The sequence below is a fragment of the Rhamphochromis sp. 'chilingali' genome (assembly GCF_963969265.1).
Source record: "Rhamphochromis sp. 'chilingali' genome assembly, chromosome: 18".
Lineage (NCBI taxonomy): Eukaryota > Metazoa > Chordata > Actinopteri > Cichliformes > Cichlidae > Rhamphochromis > Rhamphochromis sp. 'chilingali'.
In genome coordinates, this window is record NC_137945.1 from 25,263,756 (window position 1) to 25,291,536 (window position 27,781).

At 40.1% G+C, this 27,781-nt stretch overlaps 1 protein-coding gene and 1 long non-coding RNA gene across 2 annotated transcripts in view; both read left to right on the forward strand.

Moving 5' to 3' along the window:
* The first annotated feature begins 2,287 nt into the window (after window positions 1-2,287).
* LOC308386104 lies at window positions 2,288-7,493 on the forward strand. The gene is made up of 2 exons (XR_013969716.1): window positions 2,288-5,651; window positions 5,832-7,493. It is a non-coding gene; the product is annotated as an uncharacterized lncRNA (long non-coding RNA).
* A 74-nt stretch (window positions 7,494-7,567) lies between these two features.
* The window catches only part of LOC308385848 (leukocyte elastase inhibitor-like), a 31,691-nt gene continuing 11,477 nt past the window's right edge, over window positions 7,568-27,781 (forward strand). The window contains exons 1-5 of the mRNA XM_080865033.1: window positions 7,568-7,590; window positions 7,731-7,766; window positions 7,852-8,196; window positions 9,004-9,273; window positions 24,913-25,260. Of these exons, the coding sequence (XP_080721159.1) occupies window positions 8,082-8,196; window positions 9,004-9,273; window positions 24,913-25,260 (733 nt within the window). The 5' untranslated portion in view covers window positions 7,568-7,590; window positions 7,731-7,766; window positions 7,852-8,081. The remainder of the gene's footprint in view (window positions 7,591-7,730; window positions 7,767-7,851; window positions 8,197-9,003; window positions 9,274-24,912; window positions 25,261-27,781) is intronic.

Here is a 27,781-nt window from a genome sequence, read left to right on the forward strand (position 1 = left end):
TTTAAGAGGTTAAATGTGGGTTGACTGGGAATGCCAGCCAGTCAATCGGTAGTGTAGGGTTAATTTGGTTTTAATAGGGTAGCAGAGACGGTCTCGGGCTTCAGATAATTAAACGGGGGGGCTCAGAGCTCACCGTGAGGCTTTTAAACAAGTAAATTCGTTTAGGACTGAGAAGCTAGGCTCTCTAAGAATGCAGTTTGTTCAGCAGGTGGCGCTGACCCCTGACCCCGGACGCGTGGTTAGGTTCTAGCCCGGTTTTGGCCTCCCGCTGGGGACTTGGGACTCCCGGTTAATTGGCCAGGTAATCTATGAGTGATTGCCTTCTACTGCATTGATTGATTAAGAAGGTTAGACCTGGCTGCCTCCTATTTAAACGTCAGGAGCTTGTGAACTTTAAGTATAGCCAAAAGCGTGAGCCAGGATTTCATTGCCTTTCACGCAGCTGGTGGAGTTCCGGGTGTCCGGGCGGGGAAGCAGTTTTAAAGTACTAGAACTTAGTAATGAGGCCGTTTTCAAGGCGGCGTACTTGAAACGGTAATTGATCAGCAAGAGCCGGGCTCTGGGCTGAAAGATGCTTTTAAATTAGTCAAAAATTTAGCAACACCAGCAGAGAAATAGAGAAGTGAGATAAAGTTGTTCTGGCATATGGTGTTTTCTTAGGAATTCGAGCGCTATCGGGAGGGCGTTCCCGAGGTGTGTATTGATCAGCAAGGCTAGGCCTGGGCTATAGGTGCTTTTAAATTAGTCAAAAAAGTTAGGTGTAACCTCTTCTGGCATATGTCTATGCGGGCCCGTGTGTAAATAGAACATAAATTACCGGTGTGTGTAAATAAAGTGTAAAATAGTGGTATAAACTGTCTGTTGAATTTCTCCTGAGTGTTGAAAAAAGGAAAAACTCTTTTCTGCTCTCTCTGAGAGAGGGGCTGTGTGTGTGAGACAGGAAGTGTGCATGCCCATAGAAGGAAAGAGATGAGGTAAACTCTGTGCAGATAGACCGAAGTAAAAAAAAAAAAAAAAAAAAAGGAAAAGGGTCTCTCTCTGTCTCTGTGAGAGAAAAAAGGTGGGGGCCGAGTGAGCCCACGGGGCCGAGCGGGTCCGCGGGAGCGAGCGTGTATGCTGTATGGGGAAGGAGCGAGTGAAAAGAGTAACCGAGTATTTGGTGATTTTTTATTATTTCAGAGGCACTGGGTAAGAGTTTTGTCTTTAGCTGTGAGAGTTGTGAAAAGAGCAGGTTTTTCTTTTGTTGTAGACTGTGAGTAATCGGTGTTTTTGTGCCTAGTGTGCGGTGTGGAATACACAGAAGTGTAGAAATGTTTGTGGTTTATCTTTGTTTGACGTTTTATATAGAGTTGGTTGAATTAGGGTGATTTCTCCCGTTTAAGGGAGGAGTTGCATTGTGGTTATGTTATAGCTTTGCTGTAGGGGTATGTGTGTGATTTTGTGCTGGCTTCGCATGTTTAAATGGATGCATAGAAGTCTCTCAGTGAGAAATTGTTATGGTGGGGTTTAAAGTTAGTAAAGAGTCAAACAACGCCCACTGTTTTAAAAGGCCCAGAACGTCATGAAAGACACCTCACATCCTGGCCACTCCCTGTTCGAACTGTTGCCCTAAGACAGACGGTACAGGGCAATCAGAGCAAGGACTAATAGACTCAAACACAGCTGTTATCCAACTGCAATAACACATCTGAATACTACAAAATGTCCACCATGCCACTCTTGTGTTACTCTATGCACGGTCTGAAGCATGACTGTGGGAATACTTAGTATGTTAAGTATTCTATCTATTTTATTTATTGAATTTTATTGTTTTGTTTATATTTTGATATTACTAGGGATGATGCAATGATCGGGGACCATTCTTAATGTCGTCGGTCTCATGATAATGACAATAAAGTTTTTGATTTTGATTCTGATTCTGAAATCCACCCTCCTCAAGAGTTCAATGATTTAGGCAGTTATGTTTATACAAATACTAAATGTATGGTTAGTGTCTTCATACAGGTGTTTTTTCTTAACCTGGAAACCTGAGTACGGCAGCAGAAGACAGGCCAAGCTTTGGCTAAAATTCACGGTTGGACACCAGAGTTGTCCTCACCCCTCCCGGAAAAACGAAAAAGAGAGAATGTAGTTTTAGGCGGGTTTTCTCGCTGAACTGCTCTGGGTGCTGTGTCCCTGAATCTCACCAGTGTTAACCTCTGGCGGAAGACATGGGGAAAAGGAAGAGATGTTCCTGGTAAATCACTGAAACAAATAAAACCACACACAACCAGAGAAAGGTATGAGAAGTGTGTGGAACAGACACATGTGCGTGTTAGCGAAATGCCTCGTTTGAGAAAAAGTTAAATTAACCCATATACAGACGCACCCATACATGCAATGAAGAAACAGCTTACATACATGTGCACGTACATGCAAGGTTAAAGTAGCGACACTTAACATACACCTGTTTTTAAATGATATAGTATATACACTACTGACAAATAAACTCTTTGGGTTGCAGGACAACAACGTAACGTCAAAAGACAAAGACACTGGTCTGATGATTAAGTGAGGACACGACAAATTTAGTGGTTAAAGGGGTCGACTTGGGATATGTTTTTGTTGATTGTTTAAGACAAATGACTACTGAATGATAGGAAATTCCTTTTTTAGGTTTCTAAACAGGATCTTAAGAATTTTAACACGTACCTGTGTTGTCCTGTCAACTTGAGGGGTTATGAGTTGATTATATGGTGAGAGAAAAAAAAAAAAAAAGGGGGGAGACGAGATCTCGTTGTTTCTCCCCTCTCTGGATAACACAGCCAACACAACACAGCCAACACAACATCATTTTCCTGTTCGCCTGTTTTGTTTTGTTTTTGTTTTTTCTGAAAGCCGAAGCTGACCTGGACTCCTACCCTCCCCTCTACCATCGTTGCCCTCTCCGCGACCATCTTTGACCCTTTGACCCCTGAAGGCCACAGCAGCTGGACTCACAACAACAACTTGAGGATGTCAACAGTGCTGCAAAAGAGCGATCTCATGCAGCAGAGACGGAGAGCACTAAAACCTAACGCCCGTTTCACTACACGGGGGAAATTCCCAGGCTGCGTCAGCTGACAGAGCTGGGACGAGACGCGCATTAAGCCCGGAGGAAAAGGGAGGGTGAGCAAAAGAATGCTGACCTCTGAGAAGAGCCGAACGGAAGAGCTGCAGAAGGCCGTGGAGCAGAGTAAGGACAACATAAACAGACTCCAATCTGACGTGGAAGGAAAAGACTCTGAGGTGTTTGCCCTCAGTAAGAGCTCAAGGCATCAGAACAGAAATTGAGCATGGCTCCGGAGGAGCTGGCTGCTAATTGAACTCATCAGTCAGACCTGGAGTTTCACGTACAGGACTTGTAATCAGGCGGAAGCTTGCTGGAGCAGGAGGTCGTCAGACTTGACGCAAAGCTCCAACAGCAGGAGTAAACCCTGAAAGACCATACAGAAGCAAAAGGGTCAAGGTACAAGGAGAAGATGCAGGCAGCTGCAACAACGGATGAAAACAGACCCAAAGAGGAGGGGAGGACCCTAGGCCATCCTTCAGGCCGCTGGTTTACCTAAACTACAGAACAGGAAGGTGATGAACACAAACATACACCAACACACGAATACACACTTCTGCATGCGCCTACTTAGAATGAAGAGAAACACACACATGAACACTTATGCACTCGCTAAGGGAGTAAAAACTGATACATACCCATGCACTAAAATCAAAATGTTGATTTAATTTACTAAGAAGTGACACACAATGCTCCAGCTGCTGCAATGAAGAATGCTTTACTGACAAAGGCTCAATGCTGCACACAACAAAGTCAAATATGGAATATGCTATAATAATAAGCCCAGAGGGCATTTGTGTGGTCTGGGGAGCAGAGTCCGGAGCGGTTTGGTTATGAAAACGATGCCTGTGCAAGATATCTGGGGCTTAAGGCCTCGACTCAATTGTTTACTGTACACTAAAAAGAAAAGAAAACACTCTGAGCAGTGGTGCAGAGTGAAAACGAGGAATTAACAGTGTGAGTTTTATTTCAGAGCGCCACATCATTGTGATGGAGATTTAATAAAGGAGGAACACACGGACAAAGAAGAAGAGAAAGGGGGGGCAGCCCTTGAACGCGATTGCCAGAGGCATTAAAGTTCTGTACTAAATTCTGGTTTCCAGTGTGAGAAAAGTCACGCAGTGCCAGTAGTAGAGCTAGGTTGAGTGATGATTCTAAATTACTGTAAGTAAATCATCGTACACCGTTCAAGTTTCATGATAACGGGGATCTAGACTTTGTTGAACCCTAGGCAATTTGAACAGGTAAAATTCGAGTGACCAAGTAGCAGTTGAATAAAAGTCATTGAATAAGTGTTGAAATAAACTGGCAGAATTAAGAGAATTAAAACATTTCAAGAGCTCAAATTACTTAATGGTTCAATTTTGTTTCACGAACGCAAAACATATAGGTTTATGAATATGAAAAGGTTGAGGTGGTGTTGATTTGACTCTGTGTAGGTTTAGGTTGGTATTTTTATTGATGGGAAGAATATTCAGTGACAAGTCCTAAGACCCGGGCGTCTGGATTTTGTTTTTGTTATTTTTCATTTTATTTTGTTTTTACTGATTTTGTTTGTGAATCTTTTCTTTAAGCAGATCTGCACATCGGAAATTACAAGCATTACACGTCGGCGAGAAAATTGTTGTAAGTGAGTTTCTCCGCATTGAAATGGGTTCTGGAGGAAACACTTGTGGGGACAATTAGAAACGAGAGTCCCTGTTTAAAAAAGGATTCAGCGAGGTAATCCAAATTCAAGTTCTTGTTTTCTTTTTGAGATGACGTCATTTTGCTGAGTGTGGAAACTAAATGCGACGACAGGTTTCACTATCAGCAAAGAACGGATGAATGGATGAAAGACTGGGAATAAAAACAAACGGACTGACTGGTAAAAGATGACAAGACTTGACCATGACTCAAGGTTAACCACCTCCACCTAGATAGGATAAAAGGGTGGATGAATTTATGTGTGTTTCTTTTTACAGGAGTAGAAGGATGACAAAATATTCGAGGATGAGTGAACCTGTAAATGCCATTTTTGTGTCTTGTGTTGCTTACAGAGGTAACTGCGCAGCGTTACCATTTACATTTTCTTCCCTACAGGGTTACAGTTTTAATGTTTTTCTATTACAGGATTTCTGGGCGGATGTGTGAAGAAACGGTGTTTATGGGTTAGGAGTTGGTGATGCTATTACACTGTATTCTGGTGAGAGTGTTGGGGGAGACACACCCTGTCTTGAAAACTGTGATTCTTTTACAGGAAATGTTTTTATAGCACTTATGGAATGAGGATGGCTGACTACGGTCAATGTGCTGCTAATGTTTGCTTTGCTTTGGTGAGAAGGGTGCAGTAGAAAACAGACAAGTGACATGAAAACAAGTAATAATAACAAATAACAAATATGGGGACAGTTTGATCTAGAGCCCACTAACTGGCCATTAGGGGCTCTCTCTCTTGGAATAACATTGCCCAAAGGGTGAATAAAGCAAATTGTGGCAATAATAGTGATTTAATGATTGGAGAAATCCTGAACATGATACTTGTCTGTTGTGCTGAATCTTTTATTACTCTTATGATTTGCAGGTGGTTGTAAATAAGCTGTTTACTTTAACAGGTTTGCTTTTTAGCTGAATTGCAAAATACAACTAGAACGATTATTAATTGAGACTAATCGCTACTAACCTGAAACTGAGGAGGTTCTATATAAGGAGGAATTAAAACAGGTTAAAACAGGTATAAAATGCATCTGATCTTTAATTGCAGGTGGGACCATGAAGATTTTTTGGTACAGATTGCAGGTTGTTGCTCATTATTGAAGTGTGCTCATAAAGGTAAAACCTATATAGGGGGTCTATCATTTGGTCTGTGTTTTAATAATTTAGGTATGGCAAAATTAAAGGTTTCTAGACAATTTAGGGAACGAGTGAGAAGCATAATTAGATGATCAGAAACTGAGTATTACACTCAAGTTAGAATTAAGAATGCCCAATTTGTTTGAGGTCTGTTGTTCATTTTTATACACACATTGCAAATGTGCTTATAAGGAGCTGGCACTTAGTCTGTGAAGGTCAAAAGCTTCATCCGACAACGGATCGGATTGATATATTGGTGCTATTGACTTCACGTGCAGAGGGTTATATGCATGCACGCTTACACACATAAGCATGGCATAGGATTGGAATAAACAAAGTCAACGACATTAGGTTAGGAGAGCCAGCGCAGGAGAGGTGTTGGCTTTCTGTCTCTTGCAGAGAAGGGAACAGACGCCAGACGGGGACACGGAGATATGGGGACCCTTCACAGCAACTGGGGTCAAGTGTCATGGCCTTGGGGCTCCTTGATAAGATGGATCCCATAACCACAGCGATAACCAGGAAGGGGTTGGCTAAAACTAGGAACACCAGAGACCAACGTGGTTCGAGAGGCTTTTGGCAAAAAGGGGGACACGGCGGTGACAACGGACAACAAACACACAGATCTGTGTAGCGACTGAAGGGTGGTCTAACCCCGGAAGTCGAAGAAAGAAGAATCCGAGGGCGTTTCTTCACTCCAAGAGGAGGTGGTAAAGGGGCCTGAAGCGTGTCAGGCTGAAACTCGAGTCCGAAGCTAAAAGAACAGCTGGGTTGTGGGAAAATTGGAAAACAACGGAGGCGTTGGAATTGATAAGTGTCATAACGTGTTTGTTTGGTTTGGAAATAAATCCTGGTGTGAGTTGGGCTGGCAAGCCAGCCCAAAGAGGAGGAATGTGACCAGGAGATATTTTATTTTGTATTCTTATGATCACAGTTATAATCAGAAGTATCAATCATTAATCATTTACCATTGTTGAACCAGTTGACAGAATAATCTTTGAACCATATCTAGGTTAACATTAATCTACACAGATTATCAGTACTCTAATCAGTCTATTGTTGTTCTGTACTATTCATGTTATTTGCTTAAAGCTGTTTCACAGTTCTGTAATCACTCAGAAGCCTGTGGGGCCTGCTGGACCCTGCCTTGGTTCTATGTTCAGTTCTGCACGTACACAGGCCTTGAAAGTACATGCACGCTCTTATACAACACATGAATGTGTACACACACCCTTAGTAAGAATAGGAGGGTTGTCTGAGGACAGTTTTCTGATAGATATACTTTCACAGTAGACACGAATAGATATACACACATACACACAACACACACTGGTTTTCTCTGAGTGCTGGGCTGAGTGGAAACATCTGGAGGCCTTATAAGGAGAACTTGTGGAGTGAGGGGAACTTCCTGAGTTCTGAGAACTGACCGATACTTATCATGTGACTTGACGTCATCATTGTAATAAAAGCTTTGTGAGATGCTTGCTCGGGGGAGATCGGCTCTAAAAGGCTTGTGATGCTCATCTTCCCCATATGTACATATGTATAATAAAAATCACTATTCTGACATCTACTGAGACCATGCAGTCGTTTGTCTCTTCCTCAAATTCGAACCCTGACATCAGTCATGGAGGGCAGAGAGAAGAGAGCGCTGCACTTCTTGATCTTTGGTAAAACAGATTTTCCATAATGTTTAATACTTTTCTTTATCACAGAGACAGTCTGGATAACTTTACAACTTTTCTTAAATTATTTTTAGACTGAATAACTTTATGTCTTGATAACATTCCATGGTTTAATTTTCCCATAGTTGTTTATCTCGTGGTGTCACCTTCACCTTCTGCAGGTCAGTCTGTTCTAACCTGTCATACTTACATTTTTAATTTAAAGCCATTTTTGCAATATAGTTCATATTGTCTTTTTCCTCATAGGTCGGCTCAGATTAGCTGGAAATGGGTCCACTCGGTGCTCTGGAAGGGTTGAAATCTATAAGTCTTACTATAACTCCTACTCTTACTCTTACCGTTACACCTCCTGGGGAACAGTGTGTGATGATGGCTGGGACTTAAAAGATGCTGAGGTGGTCTGTAGAGAGCTGAACTGTGGGATAGCACTGGAGGCTCTTGGGTCTGCTTACTTTGGTCAAGGTACAGGGACTATCATGCTTGATGATGTGGACTGTTCAGGAAGTGAAACTTCTCTAAATGATTGTCGTCACAGAGGACTTAGGACACACGACTGTAGCCATAGTGAAGACGCTGGTGTGGTCTGTTCAGGTAAGAAAACTGTTTCCAAAGTCTGCAGTGGTGTCACAACTGGGTTTTTTCATGTATTAGTTAAAACTTAGATTCTAGTTTGTTCTCATTCCATCATATTTTGCTTATCTTACTTTTAAAAAAAGCATCATTACAATGTGTGCACTCTAATTTAAAAACCTCCTTTAGCAGCAATAACCTGAAACATTCATAAGATAGAAGCAAGGTCAAAAAAGTTTCTGTCTAACCCCCTCAAGATATTGTGAGAAAAAGGAAATATGAGATGAGAGAATGAAAAGAGCAGTTAAAGTCTGTAAAATTAGTGCCAGTAACTAATCAGAGAAGTTTAAACCATTACCAGCCTGCTCTACAATGTTATAGCTCATGATCAGTTTCAGTGAGTGTTTATCTGATGTTTTTTCTTTATAATTTGACTTAATGGTCATTGATCATATGTCGAAGATGTCCAGGGAGAGAAACCAAGAGGTCGCAGTGTATTGGAGAAGAGAAGGAGGCAGTACATATTATTGTGGTATTCAGGAGAGAGCACACCTGCCTCATTTTTCTGTGTGTATACGAGAGGCTGGAGATAGTGTAACCATAACCAGCAGTGACAGTACTGCACATAACTGCCAGCAGACACTAAATCAGATACAGCATGAAAAAAAAAAACAGTAGTCTGGTATTTAGCTGCAGAGATTTGTCATTTGCAGACACAAAACGGTATCAGCTAAGCCATTAGCCAATATCGTAGCCACTAATATTATCTGATCTGAACTCGACTGTGTCCTGTTTTATCTAATACTACATCTTTTTTTTTTTTTTTAGAAACCCCCCCTGAGCCCACCATCTCCTTGTACAGTAATGAGGTCACCTGGGGTCAGGACGTCAGAATCAATTGCTCAGTCTCAGATAAGTTCTCAGGTGGAACTTTTATCCTCCAGAAGACTTCAGGCTCATTCAGTCAGACTAAACCATCCTCTACAAGCTCTGTTACATTCAATCTTCAAAATGTGAACTTTGATCATGATGGACTGTACCAGTGTCAGTACATGAAAATAAGTCGAAGGTTCAGCTCTTCCCCTGTCAGACTCACTGGTAAGAAAAAAAATCCACTTTGCCAAGTTGTTTGTTTCATTCTCTTCTTTCAATAATAGAATCAGTAACCTGGTGAGATAATGCTTTGATATGTTGATATTTTTTCAGTGAGGTTTCCAAAACCTCGTATCTCCATTTACCCTGTTGGTGAGGTGACCTGGGGTCAGACTGTTGAAATCACATGTTCAGTCTCAACTCAGGTTTTAGGTGGATCGTTCACTCTGAGTCAAATTCAGGGTTCATTCACGAGCAGTATTGGTCAAGTTACTTGAATAAAAGTAATCAGTAATTAATTACTGATTACTTCCCCAAAAAAGTAATCCCGTTACTTTACTGATTACTTATTTTCAAAAGTAATTAATTACTTAGTTACTTTTTAAAAACACGATTTACAACCTGAAGAGGTGATAAAGTGATAGATCTTTCAGCCCAATTCTACTTTTTCTGCATAATCCATCATACAAAATGTAATCAAATGGAAAAGTCTCTTTTTAAAACTTGTTTTATTAGTTTTAATCTTTTAACTTTATGCATCAAGCAAAAATGTAATTATATGCAACATCCTGACTAGAAGAAATTTGTTTAATATTTAAACCTATTTTCTACACATTCCAGCACATAAAATATTTTTTCTGTGTTTACACTCACTCTTTCAAATAGATGCAAGTAAAACACAGCAGAAAATAAATAACATCAAAGACCTAGCGGTCCTTTTGCTCTATTTTCACCTGCCATTCTTCTTATTTTACGGCGCTGTTGTTCAATCGGGGGACGCTCTCTGTTGAGGAGAAAAGCATGAATTTCTTTGTATACGGATTATCCATTGTTTAAATGTCCCGGGCAGTCGAAAAGGAGGCAGAGCTGTTGAGAAATGCTAGGAGCTAACTGAAAGCTAACCGTATCATTCAAATATATTGAATGTTGCAATGTTGGCAAAGAGAGGAAGTGACATAAGATTTGCGCATGCGGGGTACGGATCGGGTTTCCAGTACGGATCAGGTAGCGACAGTGTCCAAATTCATGGGCTGCATCCTCCTGAGGGCGCATTTGTAGACTGATTACGTCACAGCGATGCGCCGAAGGCTGTCCAAATCCAAATGCAGCCGACAAATGCGTCCTCCTTTTCCCCGAATTTGAAGGATGGGTCGGGTGTGTCCTTCGTGGCCCACCATATCCCAGAATTCATAGCGCGGCCCAGCCAATTCCAGTTTCCAACAATGGCGGCCGCTACTAAGTTTTAAAATTACTCTTATTAATCTTTCTGGGTCACAAAAAGAATATTCACAACATACTTCATACCGTGTACATTATAACATACCATAATAGACCCATTTCTGTAATATACTCACATATCTATATTATTGCTAATATATATTGTAATATATCTATATCACTAAAGCACTTCTGGATGGATGCAAACTGCATTTCGTTGCCTTGTACCTGTGCATGTGCAATGACAATAAAGTTTAATTCTATTCTAATTCTATTCTAAAATAAACTTTTAACATATTTTCAGGCGAGAATGTAGCTGTGTAAACTTCAAATATCTGCTTGGTTTATCAAGATATCGCATATTTGCAAAAGTGCTTCAACATTTTCGGAGACGTCTCTTACCCACCAGCTTGATAGCTAGCCGGGAACTCGAGGGTTACTGATGCGGCCGAGAACGGCACAACTCCCAGCACATCATTTTCAGATCACCGCAGACTTTCACTACTCAGGTTAAACGTAATATATAAGTCACTTAGACAACCTAAAAATGTTCTTGTTTGGCTTTTTTCAGTGTTTTGTTTGTTCGTGAGTAAATCTGTTTGGCTGAGATTAAAGTTATTAGATTAAATTAGATAAAATAAAACTTCATTAATCCCTCGGGTGGGTTCCTCCTTGGTTTTCACACAGCTGAATAAACATCAAACAGAAAACTGATTAAACAGAAGTGTGAGATGGTCGAGAATTTACTCCAGTGTCCTGTTATATTTTAGATAACAAGGAGCAGATGGCCGAGTTTATTAAACTCCACCGAGACACCGAGGCTAGACCGTCCAATTCCACGGCTGTTTACTTCCGGCCTACCCGACCTCCTGAGGACCCGGCCCACGTAGACCGCGAAGGCCGGGTCCTCAGGAGGATGCAGCCCATGAATTTGGACACGACCATGGTTTTAGTAACGCAGTAATGCAGCGTTCCTATGGGAAAGTAACGGTAATCTAATTACCGTTTTTGCAATAGTAATCCCTTACTTTACCCGTTACTTAAAAAAAGTAATCGGATTAAACCTCCAACACAAACTCTGCTACCTTTAATATTCCTAATGTGGATTTTGATAACGAGGGATTGTAGCAGTGTCAGTATAAGAAAAGAGGCTCATGTCGTGAATTCAGTTCCCCATTAAGTGATTCTGTCAGACTCTCTGTTGCTGGTTAAAAATAACAAATACAAGTATGGAGTAACTCTTGGAACAAAGCCGATACGAATAACAGTGACGTAAAATAAGAGATTACTGCATTTTCATTTTTATCATTGGTCCTTTGATTTTTTTAAAAAAAAAACTGTAACAAAGTTACTGAAAGAGTTTTTCAATCGTAGCTTTAAACTTAGTTAATTGTTGTATATAAAAACAATGTATTAAAGACAAAAATGTTTACTTTATAGTTTTTAGTCACTTTATTTATCTGATATTTTTACTGCTTTCTTTATTTTTGGCCATTATCAAAAATGCTCTCAAAGCCCACTGTAGCAAGGAGCAATCGGACAGTATTAGAGGTTAGTTATTGGAGACTGTGGAGCGTTTAGCAATGAAAGAATCAAATTTAGAGTTTGCAAAGACCTAAAAGAGTGAATATTCATTCATTAAATCATAAGAAGCATAACAAAAAATGCTAATGCTGGTCCATAACTGCTAAATGTGTAAACAAGAAACTAAGTGTTGTGTTTGATTCTACTTCCTTCTTAATCCCCAGTGAGACTGCAGACACCCAGCATCTCCCTGACCTCTCCTGGTGCAGGTCTGGTCTGGGGTCCTGAAGGTGCAGAGATCACCAGGGGTTACAGTTTTGTCTTCACCTGCTCCATTAACTCCAGTTTTTCCAGTGGACGTTTCATCCTCATCTTCTCTGACTCCAACATCCCAGACAGCAAGCCAGCAGTCAACAACGCAGCCTCCTTTAGTTTCCCTGTAGCTGAGTATGAACACCAAGGCAACTACAGCTGTGTGTATGTCACAGTGTCCACACGGACATTGAGTTCTACTGCAACAGCACCCATTACTGTCATCATTAAATGTAAGTATACTATTGAATTTATGTATTAAAAATTAGAACAACATATTGTGCACACTGGCCACTCTATTCCCTATTTTTCCCTTATGGATTTTCTCTGTTTGAAAGTTTACCAAACAAACAATACCAAAAAAAAAAAAAAATCGGGTCTTTTAATTTCAGTTATTTTTGATTTATTTCAAAAGCTTAGTTTTTTTTATTTTTAATAGTGGGAGACAGAATTAAATATTAGACATGGGCATGAACATTGTAAACTCGAGTTCTTTTAATTCCCGAAAAAAGTCTTTAAACTGCATTTCAATTTAAATCACAGAAAAAAAAAAGTCTCTGGACAAAATTGGGCAGACCTAAAAATAAAGTGCTTCAAGTACATTTTCAAAATGGTATTGGTTATTTGACCAGCTTCACCTTTAAACTCAGAGGAACCTTAGCCAAAATTATTTTGTACATTAGGCTAAAATAGTGTGATCATCGAACATTTTAGTGCAAAAATAACAAATCCTCTGGACTCACAGTACCGCCATGCTCATTTACTGTCCATCTCTTTCAGCCAGTTACTTAGACAAACTAGCCTGTTCACATTTTCAGAGCTCAAGGCAGCTCTCTTTTACTTTCCAAGAAGCTCAGTCAAAAACCTGTAGTATACAATTCAAAAAAGTAATTATTAATCTACACAATAACTGTCAACTATAGAGCTTTTTGAAGAAACAATAACAATAAGTAAAAAGAAAAGTTTTGTTTGCCTGCATTACATTGCAATTAGATGGTACAGCTCTTATCAAGGCTTCTGTCAGGTAGTCTTTTGAAATTAAATTTTCATTTTTCACATCAAGTTTTATTATTTAGTTAGTTTAAGTGAACTATAACAACTTTAGGGGAAATGAGAGGGTAAAGAGATAGTCTAGTATTTCTTTAAGTTGCTTGAAGACGTTTCACCTCTCATCCGAGAAGCTTCTTCAGTTCTAAGGTCAAATGGTGGAGAGTCCCAGATATAAACCTAGTGGGAGTTTCCCCCCACAGAGGGACAAAAGGACCCCCTGATGATCCTCTAATCGCCTGAGCCAAGGTGTGAAACTGGGCGTGGGTCCCAATCAGCCAGAGTTTCGGGTGTGTTCATTGTGAAACCTGGCCCCACCTTATCATGCGAATTCCTGAGGTCGGATGGCCCAGGATGTGAGTGGGCGTTAAGGCATCTGGGGAGGGAACTCAAAACTGGATTATAGATGGCAGACAGTTGGTGTCGTAAACCCCCGCCTCTGTTCAAAGATGGTCGCTCACAGTGGACATAGATGGCTTCTTTCACTCCTCTTTCAAACCATCTGTCCTCTCTGTCCAAAATGTGAACGTTGGCATCCTCGAAAGAGTGTCCTTTATCCTTAAGATGCAGATGGACTGCTGAGTCTTGTCCTGTGGAGGTGGCTCTTCTATGTTGTGCCATTCGTTTGTGAAGTGGCTGTTTGGTCTCTCCAATGTAGAGGTCTGGGCATTCCTCACTGCACTGTACCGCATACACCACATTGTTAAGTTTGTGTTTTGGAGTTTTGTCTTTCGGGTGAGCCAGTTTTTGTCTGAGCGTGTTGCTGGGTCTGAAATGCACTGGGATGTCATGCTTGGAGAAAACTCTCCTGAGTTTTTCTGATACACCGGCTACATAGGGGATGACAATGTTGTTGCGTCTGTCCTCGATCGCTGGTGTCTGGTCTTCTTTTCTGTGCCTCTTTGCTGACTTTAAGAAAGCCTAATGAGCTGCTGGAATTACTAAAGAGGCTCAGTGTTTTGTAACTGAAAATTGTGAACAGGAGTATTTTTGCAGCTGGCCTTATGGCATATCACTTTAACAACCTGCTCAACCAAATGGTCGAGCACATTTATATTTCAATAAGAAGAGTGCCTAACTTCACTCCAACTAACTGAGCCATCTCTACTACTTAGTTAAGGTATGCAGTGCTGAAATAATCCACCAGATGTCACTGTGAATGTAAATGGTTGATTCTTCTTATCCCTCTCCCAACCAGGAAGTGAGAAACCAAAAAACCACCTAACATATTTTGAGTGTTTTTGATTAAACTAAGGTAGGAAGGTATAATGTTTTGGATATGTGATAGTGTTAGAGGACTTACTGAACAGATTTATGTGACTTGATAACATTAAAAAAATTCTTAATGTGTAATCGTTTTTTGTGCTCAAAATTTGTCACTTTATGGTGCTAATGCTAACATTAACCTAAATGTTATTAAATGTATTATTTGCCATAAAATAAACACATCTGGACCCATTTTGTTTATCCACTGCTGTTGATAAATCACATTAAGTGTTAGCATAGCAAGAATATGCTGAAAGAATTTCCACAGTAAGTAATTTTTGTAACTTTCTGAGTTAATATGGAAAACTCAGAAAGTTACAAAATTAAAAAGAATAATATGGTAAAAATCAAGAGTAACATGTGAAAATTACAAATATCACAACTAATTACCTTTTAACTAAATTACACTAGCTGGTAAATTAATATTACTAAGTTGTCAAAATTATAATTGTATACTTTACAAGTACTAGATGGGCGCTGAACAATTGAATGGCTCATAACCACATGCTCCAGTGGTGGATTCGTGAGTGGTGTCTCCTGATACCATCCACTTTCAAGCACAGTGTGTTTGAGGTCATGGTCTCACATGAAGCCACAAGGGCTGCCACTCTCCGCCAATATATTGCCAACAAACTCTTTGAGTGGGGTTTTAAATTGTTCTGCCAAGTTCATCTGGATTATCGATAACTTGCTGCCGTAAGGCAGATCCACATGCTTCAATGCTTCCCTCAGTGTAGAGGAACAGAAGCTACCTCTAGAAGCCAAAGTTGTAAAAAACATTGTGCAAACCCATAAAAGAACCACAGCTCTTCACAAGTTTCAGCTTGGTCCAGAAGTTGCACTCCTCCTTGGGTGTCAGGTGCACTGGTACTCTATGACCAAACTGCACTGGGTGGAGCTCCCCTGATGGCAGGCAAAGACCTAATGAAGAAGGGCCATGGAGGTCTGAAGAAGGTCTGATTGCAGTAAAAAGGTTTGACAACAAATATGTCAGCCTTCTAAGCAATGCCTGTGGGTTCATGCGTCTTTCATCTGTTATAGGATGTAGCAAAGAGTCCAACGCAAAGATCACCATTTCATGCTCATCACTCATCCCTGCAAATAAGTAGCATATGGACAGAATTGACTTTTTTCAACTGTATTTTCTACTGTACTTGTATTAACATTACATTTCATAGGTAAACCATTAAGTGACATCTCAACTATTTGGTAGAGATCAATATTTTAAAATGGCCTGTATTTATATAGCGCTTTACTAGTCCCTAAGGACCCCAAAGCGCTTTGCATATCCAGTCATCCACCCATTCACACATACATTCACACACTGGTGATGGCAGTTTTTAAAAACTATAGGGTCTTAAAAAAATATTGATTGTGGCTATTACTGACCCAAGTCAATAAGAAATGCAAACCAGTGGTCCTCCTTGGGCTCTTGCACTCTGGGGCCTCTGGAAGTCTGGGGCCTGGATCTCCTCCATGCCTGCTTCATGCCCTGGGGGACGGGGCTATGGCTCCCCACACCCTCTAGCAGATCATTACACGGAGAAACCTTTTGAATACAAGCGCACTGATCCACACAGGTGTGCACACAGGTGTACACATGGGTGTTAACTGTTCATAGACACAAACCACATCTTCCTTGGCTGATACCTCAAAGCACATTGTGCGCTGTCGGTCCTGCGTGCTGCACAACAACAATCATTATTTAGTATTTACTGTTATTTACACTTAGCTGGATTAATGAGATGGTGTTGTGTTTACTATGCTGCTTTCTTTTTTGCTTGTTTTCTCTTATTTTTTCTGTTTTCTCTTTCTCCTTTTCCTATCCCCCAGCCATGTCTGTCCCATCTGTAACAACTGAAAATAAAAATAAAATAAAATAAATGACAATAACAACAAAAGTTGATCAATTGGACCAATATGGCAAAGCCGTGATGATCCACTTGGTAAAGTAAATCCGTTGGGTATCTTTGTTGGCCTTCAGACAAACAAAACCAAACGGGACAGGCAAAAACCAAACAAACAAACAAAAAAGAAATGCAAACAAAAAAAATTTCCATTGCTTTTTTTCTTGGTGGGTTAGCTAAAGGGATATGTAGTTGTAAGAGTTTCACTTTCAGGAGCAGAAGATTTAAATGAATTGAAAATTGAAAAGTCTGCATCACACAATTTTTGCAAATTGCACAAACACTGAAGCTCAAGTCAGATCATCCTGTCATTGCAGCATCGCAGTTCCTGGGCGGCCTTTCCTCATAACAGCCATCCCTCAAGCTTCTCTTCATTTAAAGCAATGCATTATCAGAGATTGTAACATCTAGTCCTTTTACTGAATTGGAAAAATAGATAAAACAAAGATTATAACATTAGAAGACAAGATAGAAGGACCAGAACAGGAACGTAAACAGGGGTTAATAAACTAAAGCATTACCTAAAATGGGGAACTTAAGGCACAGATAACAAGAAATTCATAAGCACAAGGAAAGTAAACATAATACAATAAATAGCAGGTAGTGGAGCTTGAATGTAAACCGTTACCCTAATCCTGTATCAGGCTTAGGTAGATAAAGCATACATACATACATCAATAAGAACGATTCAAAGATAATCAAAAATAAAAAAGTAGAGAAAACCAAAACATCCCCAAAACCCTGAGTCAAAGATGCAGGGACAACAATAACTCATGCAGAACCACTTTCTATCTTGCATATTTGACAAAAACCTTTTCTCTCTTAGTTCCTTGGATGCGGCTGGTCTTGTCTGCAGTTACTGTGGTCCTGTTGCTCCTGCTGGTCTTGTTGGTGGTCTTCCTGGTGCTCAGGAGAAGGAGGCAAACACAGCTGGGCTACGTCCACAACAGAAGTCTGTGCTCACCAGAACAAACAATATATTACATGAAAAAACAACAGCTTTGTTTTGAATATGATGTCCACATGACAGAAATCTGCTCTGTTGTCTTTCAGTGACTCTAACAATCTGTGATGAAGATGATGACGTCAGTGACAAAAGATATGGATTCTGAGAGACTGAACACCAAAGAAATCACACTGAACAAACAGGAGGAGCAGAGAAAGAGAGAAGAAAAGCAGATGAAGATCAAAGCAGTAGTGATGAAAATGATCATGTATTTGTAACTCGGTCATTTGATGAACAAACTGTGGACCTTTGTAGAGAACAAGAAGATATTTATCAAAATTATTCTGCTTGCAGCCCTTTTGAGCAAGTAACAAGTGACAACAACATTCTTCAAATCTCCTAATAAAGATTGCTCTCCCAAACTGAGTGATGGCACACCCCTTTTTTTCAGGCCAAGTCATCCTGAGTTAGAAAGACTTCGGTCTGGCAACTAGAAAAACAAACAAACAAACCACAGTGGCACTCACTGTGGTTCGCTGGACTCCAGACTGTGAGATCTCAATTACTTTATTTTTCATTTGTTCCTGAATTTCCTTGGATCACGGAATGAAGTTTGCTCCGCTTTGTCAGGCAGGTCCTATTTAAGTGATTTCTTGATTGAGAGCAGATGTGGCAGTAATCAGTCCTGGGTGTGGCTAAAGAAACTGAACCCTGCTAGTGATAAATACATTAAGTGTCATCTAACAATGCTCCAAAGTCACATGTCAGGAGTGTTTCACGTGTTCCCTCTTCAAGCGCTCCAGAGAGGTCACAAGCATTCTCGCTTTTTAGATTACATAACTGAGTGGGTTTGTAATTGTAACACAAAAAGTCAATATGAACAAAAGGACGAGCCATCCATCCAAGCACGGGCAACTCTGCTGAGAAGATGATGTCTAATGATATTATATATGTATTACTCTTAGACTGATTTAATAAGTATTTTTTTTAACTATTTTCCTACCTGACAAATTTCTAATATTTCCAAACTAATTTTGAAAAAGTGCCAATGCTTTGTGAAATGTGATGAAAATTGATAGACTGTCCCAGCAATAGTGAGTTACACTCAACAAAAATATAAACGCAACACCTTTGTTACTGCTCCCATTCCCCATGGGATGGACGTAGAGACCTAAAATTCATTCCAGATACACAATATAACCATCCCTCCCAAACAGTGGTCACAAATCAGTCCAAATGTGTGGTAGTGGGCACATCTGCTATATTGAGGTAATCCATCCCACCTCACAGGTGTGCCACATCAGGATGCTGATCTGACATCATGAGTAGTGCACAGGTGTACCTCAGACTGCCCACAACAAAAGGCCACCCTGGAATGTGCAGTTTTGTCTCACAGCAAAATGCCACAGATGCCACAAGCAATGAGGGAGCGTGCAATTGGCATGCTGACAGCAGGAATGTCAACCAGATCTGTCGCCCGTGCATTGAATGTTCATTTCTCAACCATAAGCCGTCTCCACAGGCGTTTCAGAGAATATGGCAGCACATCCAACCGGCCTCACAACCGCAGACCTCGTGTAACCACACCAGCCCAGGACCTCCACATCCAGCAGGTTCACCTCCAAGATCGTCTGAGACCAGCCACCCAGACAGCTGCTGGAACAATTGGTTTGCACAACCAAACAATTTCTGCACAAACTGTCAGAAACCGTCTCAGGGACGCTCAACTGCATGCCCGTCGTCCTCATCGGGGTCTTGACCTGACTCCAGCTCGTCTTCGTAACAGACTTGTGTGGGCAAATGCTCACATTCGATGGCGTCTGGCACGTTGGAGAGGTGTGCGCTTCACGGATGAATCATGGTTCACATTGTTCAGGGCAGATGGCAGCTGAGAATGTCCCAGTTCTTGCATGGCCAGCATACTCACCGGACATGTCACCCATTGAGCATGTTCGGGATGTGCTTGACCGGCGTATACGACAGCGTGTACCAGTTCCCACGAATATCCAACAACCTCGCACAGCCATTGAAGTGAAGTGGACCAACATTCCACAGGCCACAATTGACAATCTGATAGACTCCATGCGACGATGTGTTGCACTGCATGAGGCAAATGGTGGTCACACCAGATACTGACCGGTTCTGGGTCCCCAGACCCCCAATAGTGCAAAAAACTGCACATTCCAGGGTGGCCTTTTGTTGTGGGCAGTCTGAGGTACACCTGTGCACTACTCATGATGTCAGATCAGCATCCTGATGTGGCACACCTGTGAGGTGGGATGGATTATCTCAATATGGCAGATGTGCCCACTACCACACATTTGGACTGATTTGTGACCACTGTTTGGGAGGGATGGTTATATTGTGTATCTGGAATGAATTTTAGGTCTCTACGTCCATCCCATGGGGAATGGGAGCAGTAACAAAGGTGTTGCATTTATATTTTTGTTGAGTGTAATAAAAAAAAGAGAGTTTGTTCTGTTTACAGTATTAACAAAACCTTTTTTAAATTTTGCATTCCTAAACAATGAAAGTTAATGTGCAATGACAGCTGTCTAACGAGAGCAGGGATGTCGAACTCGAGGGCCGGTGTGCTGCAGGTTTTAAAGGTCAGGTCAACACGCCTGAATCATTCAATTAGTTCATTACCAGACCTCTGGAGAACTTCAAGACATGTTGAGGAGGTCATTTAGTCATTTAAATCAGCTGTGTTGGATCAAGGACACCGGCCCTCGAGGACTGCAGTTCGACACCTGTGAACTAGAGCATGGGTCTCAAACTCCAGTCCTCAAGGGCCGCTGTCCTGAAACCTTTCCATGTGTCCCTGCTGCAACACACCTGCATAAAATCTGTAGGTCATTACTGGATGCCGAGGTGGCAACCCCTAACCCTACTCAACTAAATTTAAATAAAAGTGTAAGTTTAAAAAAAAAAAAAGAAGAAGTACTTCTAAATCTACTTTTATTGCACGTTCATTCTCTCATGAGCTGCTGTGACATTATTCAAATGGCTGAAATGCCACCTCAGCATGCAGCGAGGTTCTATAGAGTCTTACTAATGACATACTAATTGTATTCAGGGGTGTTGCAAGAGGGACACATGGAAACGTTTCAGGACACTGGCCCTCGAGGCTTGGAGATTAACTCCTGTGAACTGGAGTAAAGTAAGACAAAAACGTTATTGGGCTGTGTAACATGGAAATGAGTATAATGGAGTGATTCAAGTCAGTCCAATGGTCTCCTCCCATACACAAAGACAGAGACAAGAAAACAGTGAAAGACAGCGAGAAATTGAACACAGAGGGAACTAACTAACACAACTTTACAAGTCATCAGTGACTGAAACCAACAAAAAAAAAAGAAGACTCAGTATTTCAAGGAATACAAAAGAGAACAAACTCAACAAAACAAAACAAAAAAACAATTAAAGAAGAAAATAAAGACATCTAAACCTCAAAAAACACAAGGTACTTAACTAAGGTTACCACTCTTACAAATAGTAAACTATTTGTAAGGCTAACTAAAGAAAAACAAAGAACCCAAACCAAGAGAGAGCCTGTAATACTAAACCCAAAAGACAGACTAAACATATACAGAGGACACAGGGGAGTCATATTAAACAACAAACAAAGAGGAATATGGACAATACAGTCACAGTTAATGGAAGCTGACTGTGTGGAGTGAGGAGTAGGACCCAAGGGCAGACATGCGAGAACAAAACTTAATGTTAACAGAAAGCGAGACGTTTATTAAAGGCAGGTTTTAACAGCCCAAAACAAAAGCGTGAAATCAATTCAAAGCTAAACAATAATCTAAAATCGGGAAAACAAGAAGGAAAACATGAAATACCCTAAACATGACAACTGGAGCATGCATACATGAAGACCTGGAAACATGTCATGACGTAGCAGACGCTTGGACATGAAATGAATGAAAACACAGAGGATAAATACACACAGGAGGTGATCAGGGGGAGTGGAAACACATGAGGAAACAGCTGATACGAATGAACATAGTGATGCCACAGGGGAAGTGAAATTGAACACACGCTGAACATGGAAACACAATGGGAAGCAGACATGACAACATGAGCTTGACAACATAGGAAACGCAGAAATGAAGCAGAAATGAACCGACGAGGAACACGCACACTGTAACTACATGCAGAGGGGAAAGGGGACTGGAGATGAGACATGGACATAACTAAGCACAAACAGAACGTAATGTGTGGGGGGAAACACACATGACAGATGGAACAGGTCACAGGGGAACTTGTAAACAAGAGGAGGGGACAGGAGACAAAGACATCACTGAAACAGATGAAGGGTGAAGGAGACTTAAACACAGGGGTGAAGACACGAGGGGAATCTAATAAACAATGAAATATAACAGGGCAACGTAGGAGCTTAAGATAAGTAAATGAACTTGACCATAAACCATAAAGCATCAAAATATATGAAAACTCAAAACTCTGGATCAAACAACCCAGGATCGTGACAAATACAGGCTAAATACTCTAACATAAAGAGGAACCAGAAGCACAAATCATAAAACTACAATAACAGTAAAAAATAATAATAATCCATATTTCCACAAAACTCAAAACTCTGTTTCTAAGACCCATGACATGACAACCTGAGCTGGCTCGACTGAGTTCCTCACTGGCTTTGCCCAGCTACCCTATGGAGGAGCTCGTGTTGTCGACTTGTATTTCATGAGCTGTGTCTTTACTTTTGTAAAGTGTCATCATATTTACTATAAGTGTGTCTGAGTGTACAGATGCATATGTGTCCATCTATGGTCAACAGAAATTCAGTTGGTCATCTTGCAGCATCGTTAGCCAGATACATAAAAGTATATACACATTCATATACACGTGCACACTAAAGCAGCTGCACTGTGAAACTTTAACCACTAGCTTCTCCTTTCCTGGCACTGAACCACCTCCTGTCTGTGAACTTTCTGTGAAAAACCAACACTGATCGTTTTTACTTCTTTGACATTTTCCTGAATATACAGAAGCAAAACTGTTATCAAACCCTTTAATGAATTAAAGATCACGTTTTAGTTATGAGTGTTTATTATATGGAAACACGTGTTGTTTTCAGTCATTTAGTTTATTAAAAAGAAGACGAACAGTTGGGTTTCAACTTACCAGCTGCAACATGTAAAGCTCAGACCTGGGAAGCTGGTGGAGGACAGAAAATAAAATGAAGTAAAATGCTCAAAAATTGCTAGAAAACATCAGGATAAAATGTTTTTATTAGTTTTTAGAAATGATTGATTAATTACACCGTAGATTAGAGCTCTGTTACTGTGTCTTTATTTTTTATGTTTTTTGTAATTTTTTCATTTTCTATTTTTTTTCTTTTTTCACGCAGAGAGAGTAATGCCAACATTCAATTTTCTTACACATGATACCTCAGAAGTTTTGATGCACATACATTCACACTGATGTACATAAATAAATCAGGTGCATATAAGGAAAAGGTTTGTATGTATTTTCAAGTCCAGAACTGGTAAATTTGTTATTTGAGTGCTGCCGTTTGCTTTTGTTGTTCAGTATTAGTGCTCTGTTACTTTCAAGTAAGAAAAAAAGAAAGAAAGAAATCAAAAGGAGAAGTGTTTCAGAAGGATAACCAGTGCAAAGTGTTTTTGTAAACCACAGGTTTTAGTTCAGGTTTCTGTCATCTGTTCTCATAAATGACATGAAGCAGCAGCCTTTCTTCTCAGTCATGGAGGGCAGAGAGAAGAGAGCGCTTCATTTCCTGATTCTTGGTAAAACAGATTTTCCATAATGTTTAATACTTTTCTTTATCACAGAGACAGTCTGGATAACTTTACAACTTTTCTTAAATTATTTTTAGACTGAATAACTTTATGTCTTGATAACATTCCATGGTTTAATTTTCCCATAGTTGTTTATCTCGTGGTCTCACCTTCACCTTCTGCAGGTCAGTCTGTTCTAACCTGTCATACTTACATTTTCAATTTAAAGCCATTTTTGCAATATAGTTCATATTTTCTTTTTCCTCATAGGTCGGATCAGATTAGCTGGATCTCGGTACACTCGGTGCTCTGGAAGAGTTGAAATCTATAACTCTTACCGTTACTCCTGGGGAAGAGTGTGTGATAATGGCTGGGACTTAAAAGATGCCGAGGTGGCCTGTAGAGAGCTGAACTGTGGGATAGCTCTGCAGGCCGGTAGGTCTGCTTACTTTGGTCAAGGTACAGGAAATTTCTTCCGCAGTAATGTGGACTGTTCAGGAAGTGAAATTTCTCTAGATTATTGTAGGTACATCAGCTCTATTAGTTATTCCTGTAACTTTGGTCGGGACGCTGGCGTCGTCTGTTCAGGTAAGAAAACCTTTCTATAGTGTTTATGGTCTTATCACTTTATAATAGCTGTTTTTTTCATGTACTTGTCAATACTTAGATTCTAGTAAGATCTCATTCCATCATATTTTACTTTCACAGAAAAGATGTTCAAATGTTTAAAACACACATTTAGTTGTTGTTTTATTACACTCAGTCTTTCTGTTGAACATGTTTGCAGTTTGATGCACATTTAATGAGATAACTGATTCGCATAATTAAACATACCATGTTAACACGTTTCTTACTCAAGGCTTGTGAAGAACTTTGAGCTCAGACTTCACTTAAAGCCTAATTTACAGACTTTTTATCTTGAAAAAGTTTGCCATCCTAAGATCCTAAAAATGTGACTGTTGACAGTATTTTTTAATTCATGTGGAGTTAAGAGAAAGTCATTTTTCTTTCAGGCAGCAGTACAATGTGTGCAGCACAGTATTTTCAGTGCTTGTCCAAAAAAGTGAACTCTTTAATTTTTAGCAGCAATAACCTCCAACAATTGTATTCAAAGAGCAGCAGGGTCAAAAAAAGCTTCCACTTAAGCCCCTCAAGTATTTGAGGTTTTTCATTTGCATACATAAAATGGTATCAGCTAAGCCATCAGCCACTAAGATTATCTGATCAGATCTTGACTGTGTCCTGTCTTATCTAATACTGTATCATTTCTTTAGATACCCTCCCAGAGCCCACCATCTCCTTATACAGTAATGAGGTCACCTGGGGTCAGGACGTCCGAATCACTTGCTCAGTTTCATACAAGTTCTCAGGTGGAACTTTTATCCTCCAGAAGACTTCAGGCTCATTCAGCCAGAGTCAAACATCCTCTATGAGCTCTGTTACATTCAGTCTTCACAATGTGAACTTTGATCATGATGGACTGTACCAGTGTCAGTACATGAAAACAAGTAGAAGTTTCAGCTCTTCCCCTGTCAGACTCTCTGTTACTGGTAAGAAAAAAATCCACTTTGCCAAGTTCTTTGTTTCATTCTCTTCTTTCAGTAATAGAATCAGTAACCTGGTGAGATAATGCTTTGATATGTTGATATTTTTTCAGTGAGGTTTCCAAAACCTCGTATCTCCATTTACCCTGTTGGTGAGGTGACCTGGGGTCAGACTGTTGAAATCACATGTTCAGTCTCAACTCAGGTTTTAGGTGGATCGTTCACTCTGAGTCAAATTCAGGGTTCATTCAGGAGGAGCCAAACCTCCAACACAAACTCTGCTACCTTCAAAATTCCTAACGTGGACTTTGATAACGAGGGATCTTACCAGTGTCAGTATAAGAAAAGAGGCTCAAGTCGTGAATTCAGCTCCCCATTAAGTGATTCTGTCAGACTCTCTGTTACTGGTAAGAAAAACAAAAACAAGTATGGAGTAACTCTTGGAACAAAGCGAGATAAGAGTGACATGAATAAGAGAGTACTGCATTTTTATCACAGATCCTTTGATTTTTTTAAAAAAACTCTGTAACAAAGTAATTGAAAGAGTTTTTCAATCATAGCTTTAAACTTATTTAATTGTTACATATAAAAAGAGTGTATTAAAGATGGAATCTGCTGCTCTATATAGTTTTTAGTCACTTTATTTATCTGATATTTTTACTGGTTCATGTTTTTTGGCCATTATCAAAAATGCTCTCAAAGCCCACTGTAGCAAGCAGCAACCAGACAGTATTAGAGGTTAATTATGGGAGACTGTGGAGCGTTTAGCAATGAAAGAATCAAATCCAGAGTTTGCAAAGACCTATAAGATCATTCATCAAATCAAATTCAGCATAACAATAATATGTTAATGCTGCTCCATACCTACTACATTTATAAACAAGAAACTAAGTGTTGTGTTTGATTCTGCTCCCTTCTTAATCCTGGTACCTTTTATTCCCCAGTGAGACTGCAGACACCCAGCATCTCCCTGACCTCTCCTGGTGCAGGTCTGGTCTGGGGTCCTGAAGGTGCAGAGATCACCAGGGGTTACAGTTTTGTCTTCACCTGCTCCATTAACTCGACATTTTCCAGTGGACGGTTCTTTCTCATCTTCTCTGACTCCAACGTCACAGACAGCAAGCCAGCAGTCAACAACTCAGCCTCCTTTAGTTTCCCTGTAGCTGAGTATGAACACCAAGGCAACTACAGCTGTGTGTATGAAGTCACAGTGTCCACACGGACATTGAGTTCTACTGCAACAGCACCCATTACTGTCATCATTAAATGTAAGTATAGCATTGAATTTATGTTTTGTACTGTCCTAGAAGGACAGTAAATGCTGGCGATATGATAAACACTCCTTTGACTACGATGACCTGGATGACTGAGAACCTTCACAGAGATAAACACTGTTGTCTCACAGAAGGTTTGGTGTTTGTGTGTCTTTGTTACCTGAGCTAACTGTGTTTGCATTTAGCACCTTTGCCTGTGTTTTCTGTGGGTGCTCAGCTCCCTCTAACACTCCAAACATGTTAGATACAAATGTCATCCTAAACAATAAATAAAAGACTCCATACGACTGTAGATTCATCAAAAGTCTGTAATTAGTCTTAAACTCATTTCTGATTAACACACGTTTGCCAAACAAGAACCTCCTTACTATGTAAAACCATGATTACAAAGGAAATAGGAAGTGCCAATAAATAATACAAAACCACTTTCTATCTTTCATTTTTGACAAAAACCTTTTCTCTCTTAGTTCCTCGGATGCTGCTGGTCTCGTCTGTAGTTCCTGTGGTCCTGTTGCTCCTGCTGGTCTTGTTGGTGGTCTTACTGGTGCTCAGGAGAAGGAGGCAAACACAGCAGGCCCACATCCACACCACAGGTCAGTGCTCACCAGAACAAACAACATATTACATGAATCAGCAGCTTTATTTTGATCATGACATCTAGAAAAATCTGCTGTGCTGTGTTTCAGTGACTCTAAAAACCTGTAATGAAGAAGATGACGTCAGTGACGAGGAGAGGATCTATATGAATGTTGAGACACTGAACACCTACAGGAATTTTACCAAACAAACAGGAAGAGCGAAGAGAGAGGAAATATATGAGAAAGAGAGAAAAGTGGAAGCAGACGAAGAACAAAGCAGCGGTGATGAAAATGATCATGTATATGTAACACAGATGTTTGCTGAACAAACTGTCGACCTTTATGAAGAACAAGAGGACATTTATCAAAACATTTAGATTTATAATGATTAACATCGATCCATTCAGATTAACACAGTCAGAATAATATTTAATACATTTTAAGATTGGAAGCGAGAGGCTCCATCATTGATCAGAACATTGCAGCCTTTCTGGCTCGTCATCAGTGTAAATATTGTGGGGGGATCTAGTTTATCACAGATTACACATTTTGAATTTCTGTCTTTTAATAATACCCTCTATAAAATGTCCGTGTAGATGAGTTGGTGAAATTATAGTTCAGAATTGGTTTTAGTTAAAAATAATTTCTTTTTAAGCACATAAACACAGTGTGGTGATAAGTATAAGTATAAGAACGTTGAAAAGATGGTTCAGAAAGCTGCATCTGGTCAGACACAAACTCAGAAAAGCTGGATTTGTACAAAATGAAAAGGGTTAGCGATAACTTTTGTGCTGGACACTGGTTGTTAGTTTATTAGTTTAGAGGTGGTGCAGAGGTGCACCTGTGTGTTTATGCTGTTGTTTGCACTGAAGACCGTGAACATTTAAAAAAGATGTTCCTGAAATCATAGAAATTTCACTTTGGAGATGTTTGAAGCAGCTTATTCATTTTGTTGTGTGTAGAAATGTAAAACAGTGTTTCAGGTACAATTCAAATATGTACAAGTGTCCTTCCTGAAACACCAGCAACAGGGAATAACGTGTTTTTCTGTCCAATGTGATGTGTTGAATTTTCTCACAGAATCACATCAATTAAAGGTTGCATCTGATTTTACTCTAAATTGAGCTGAA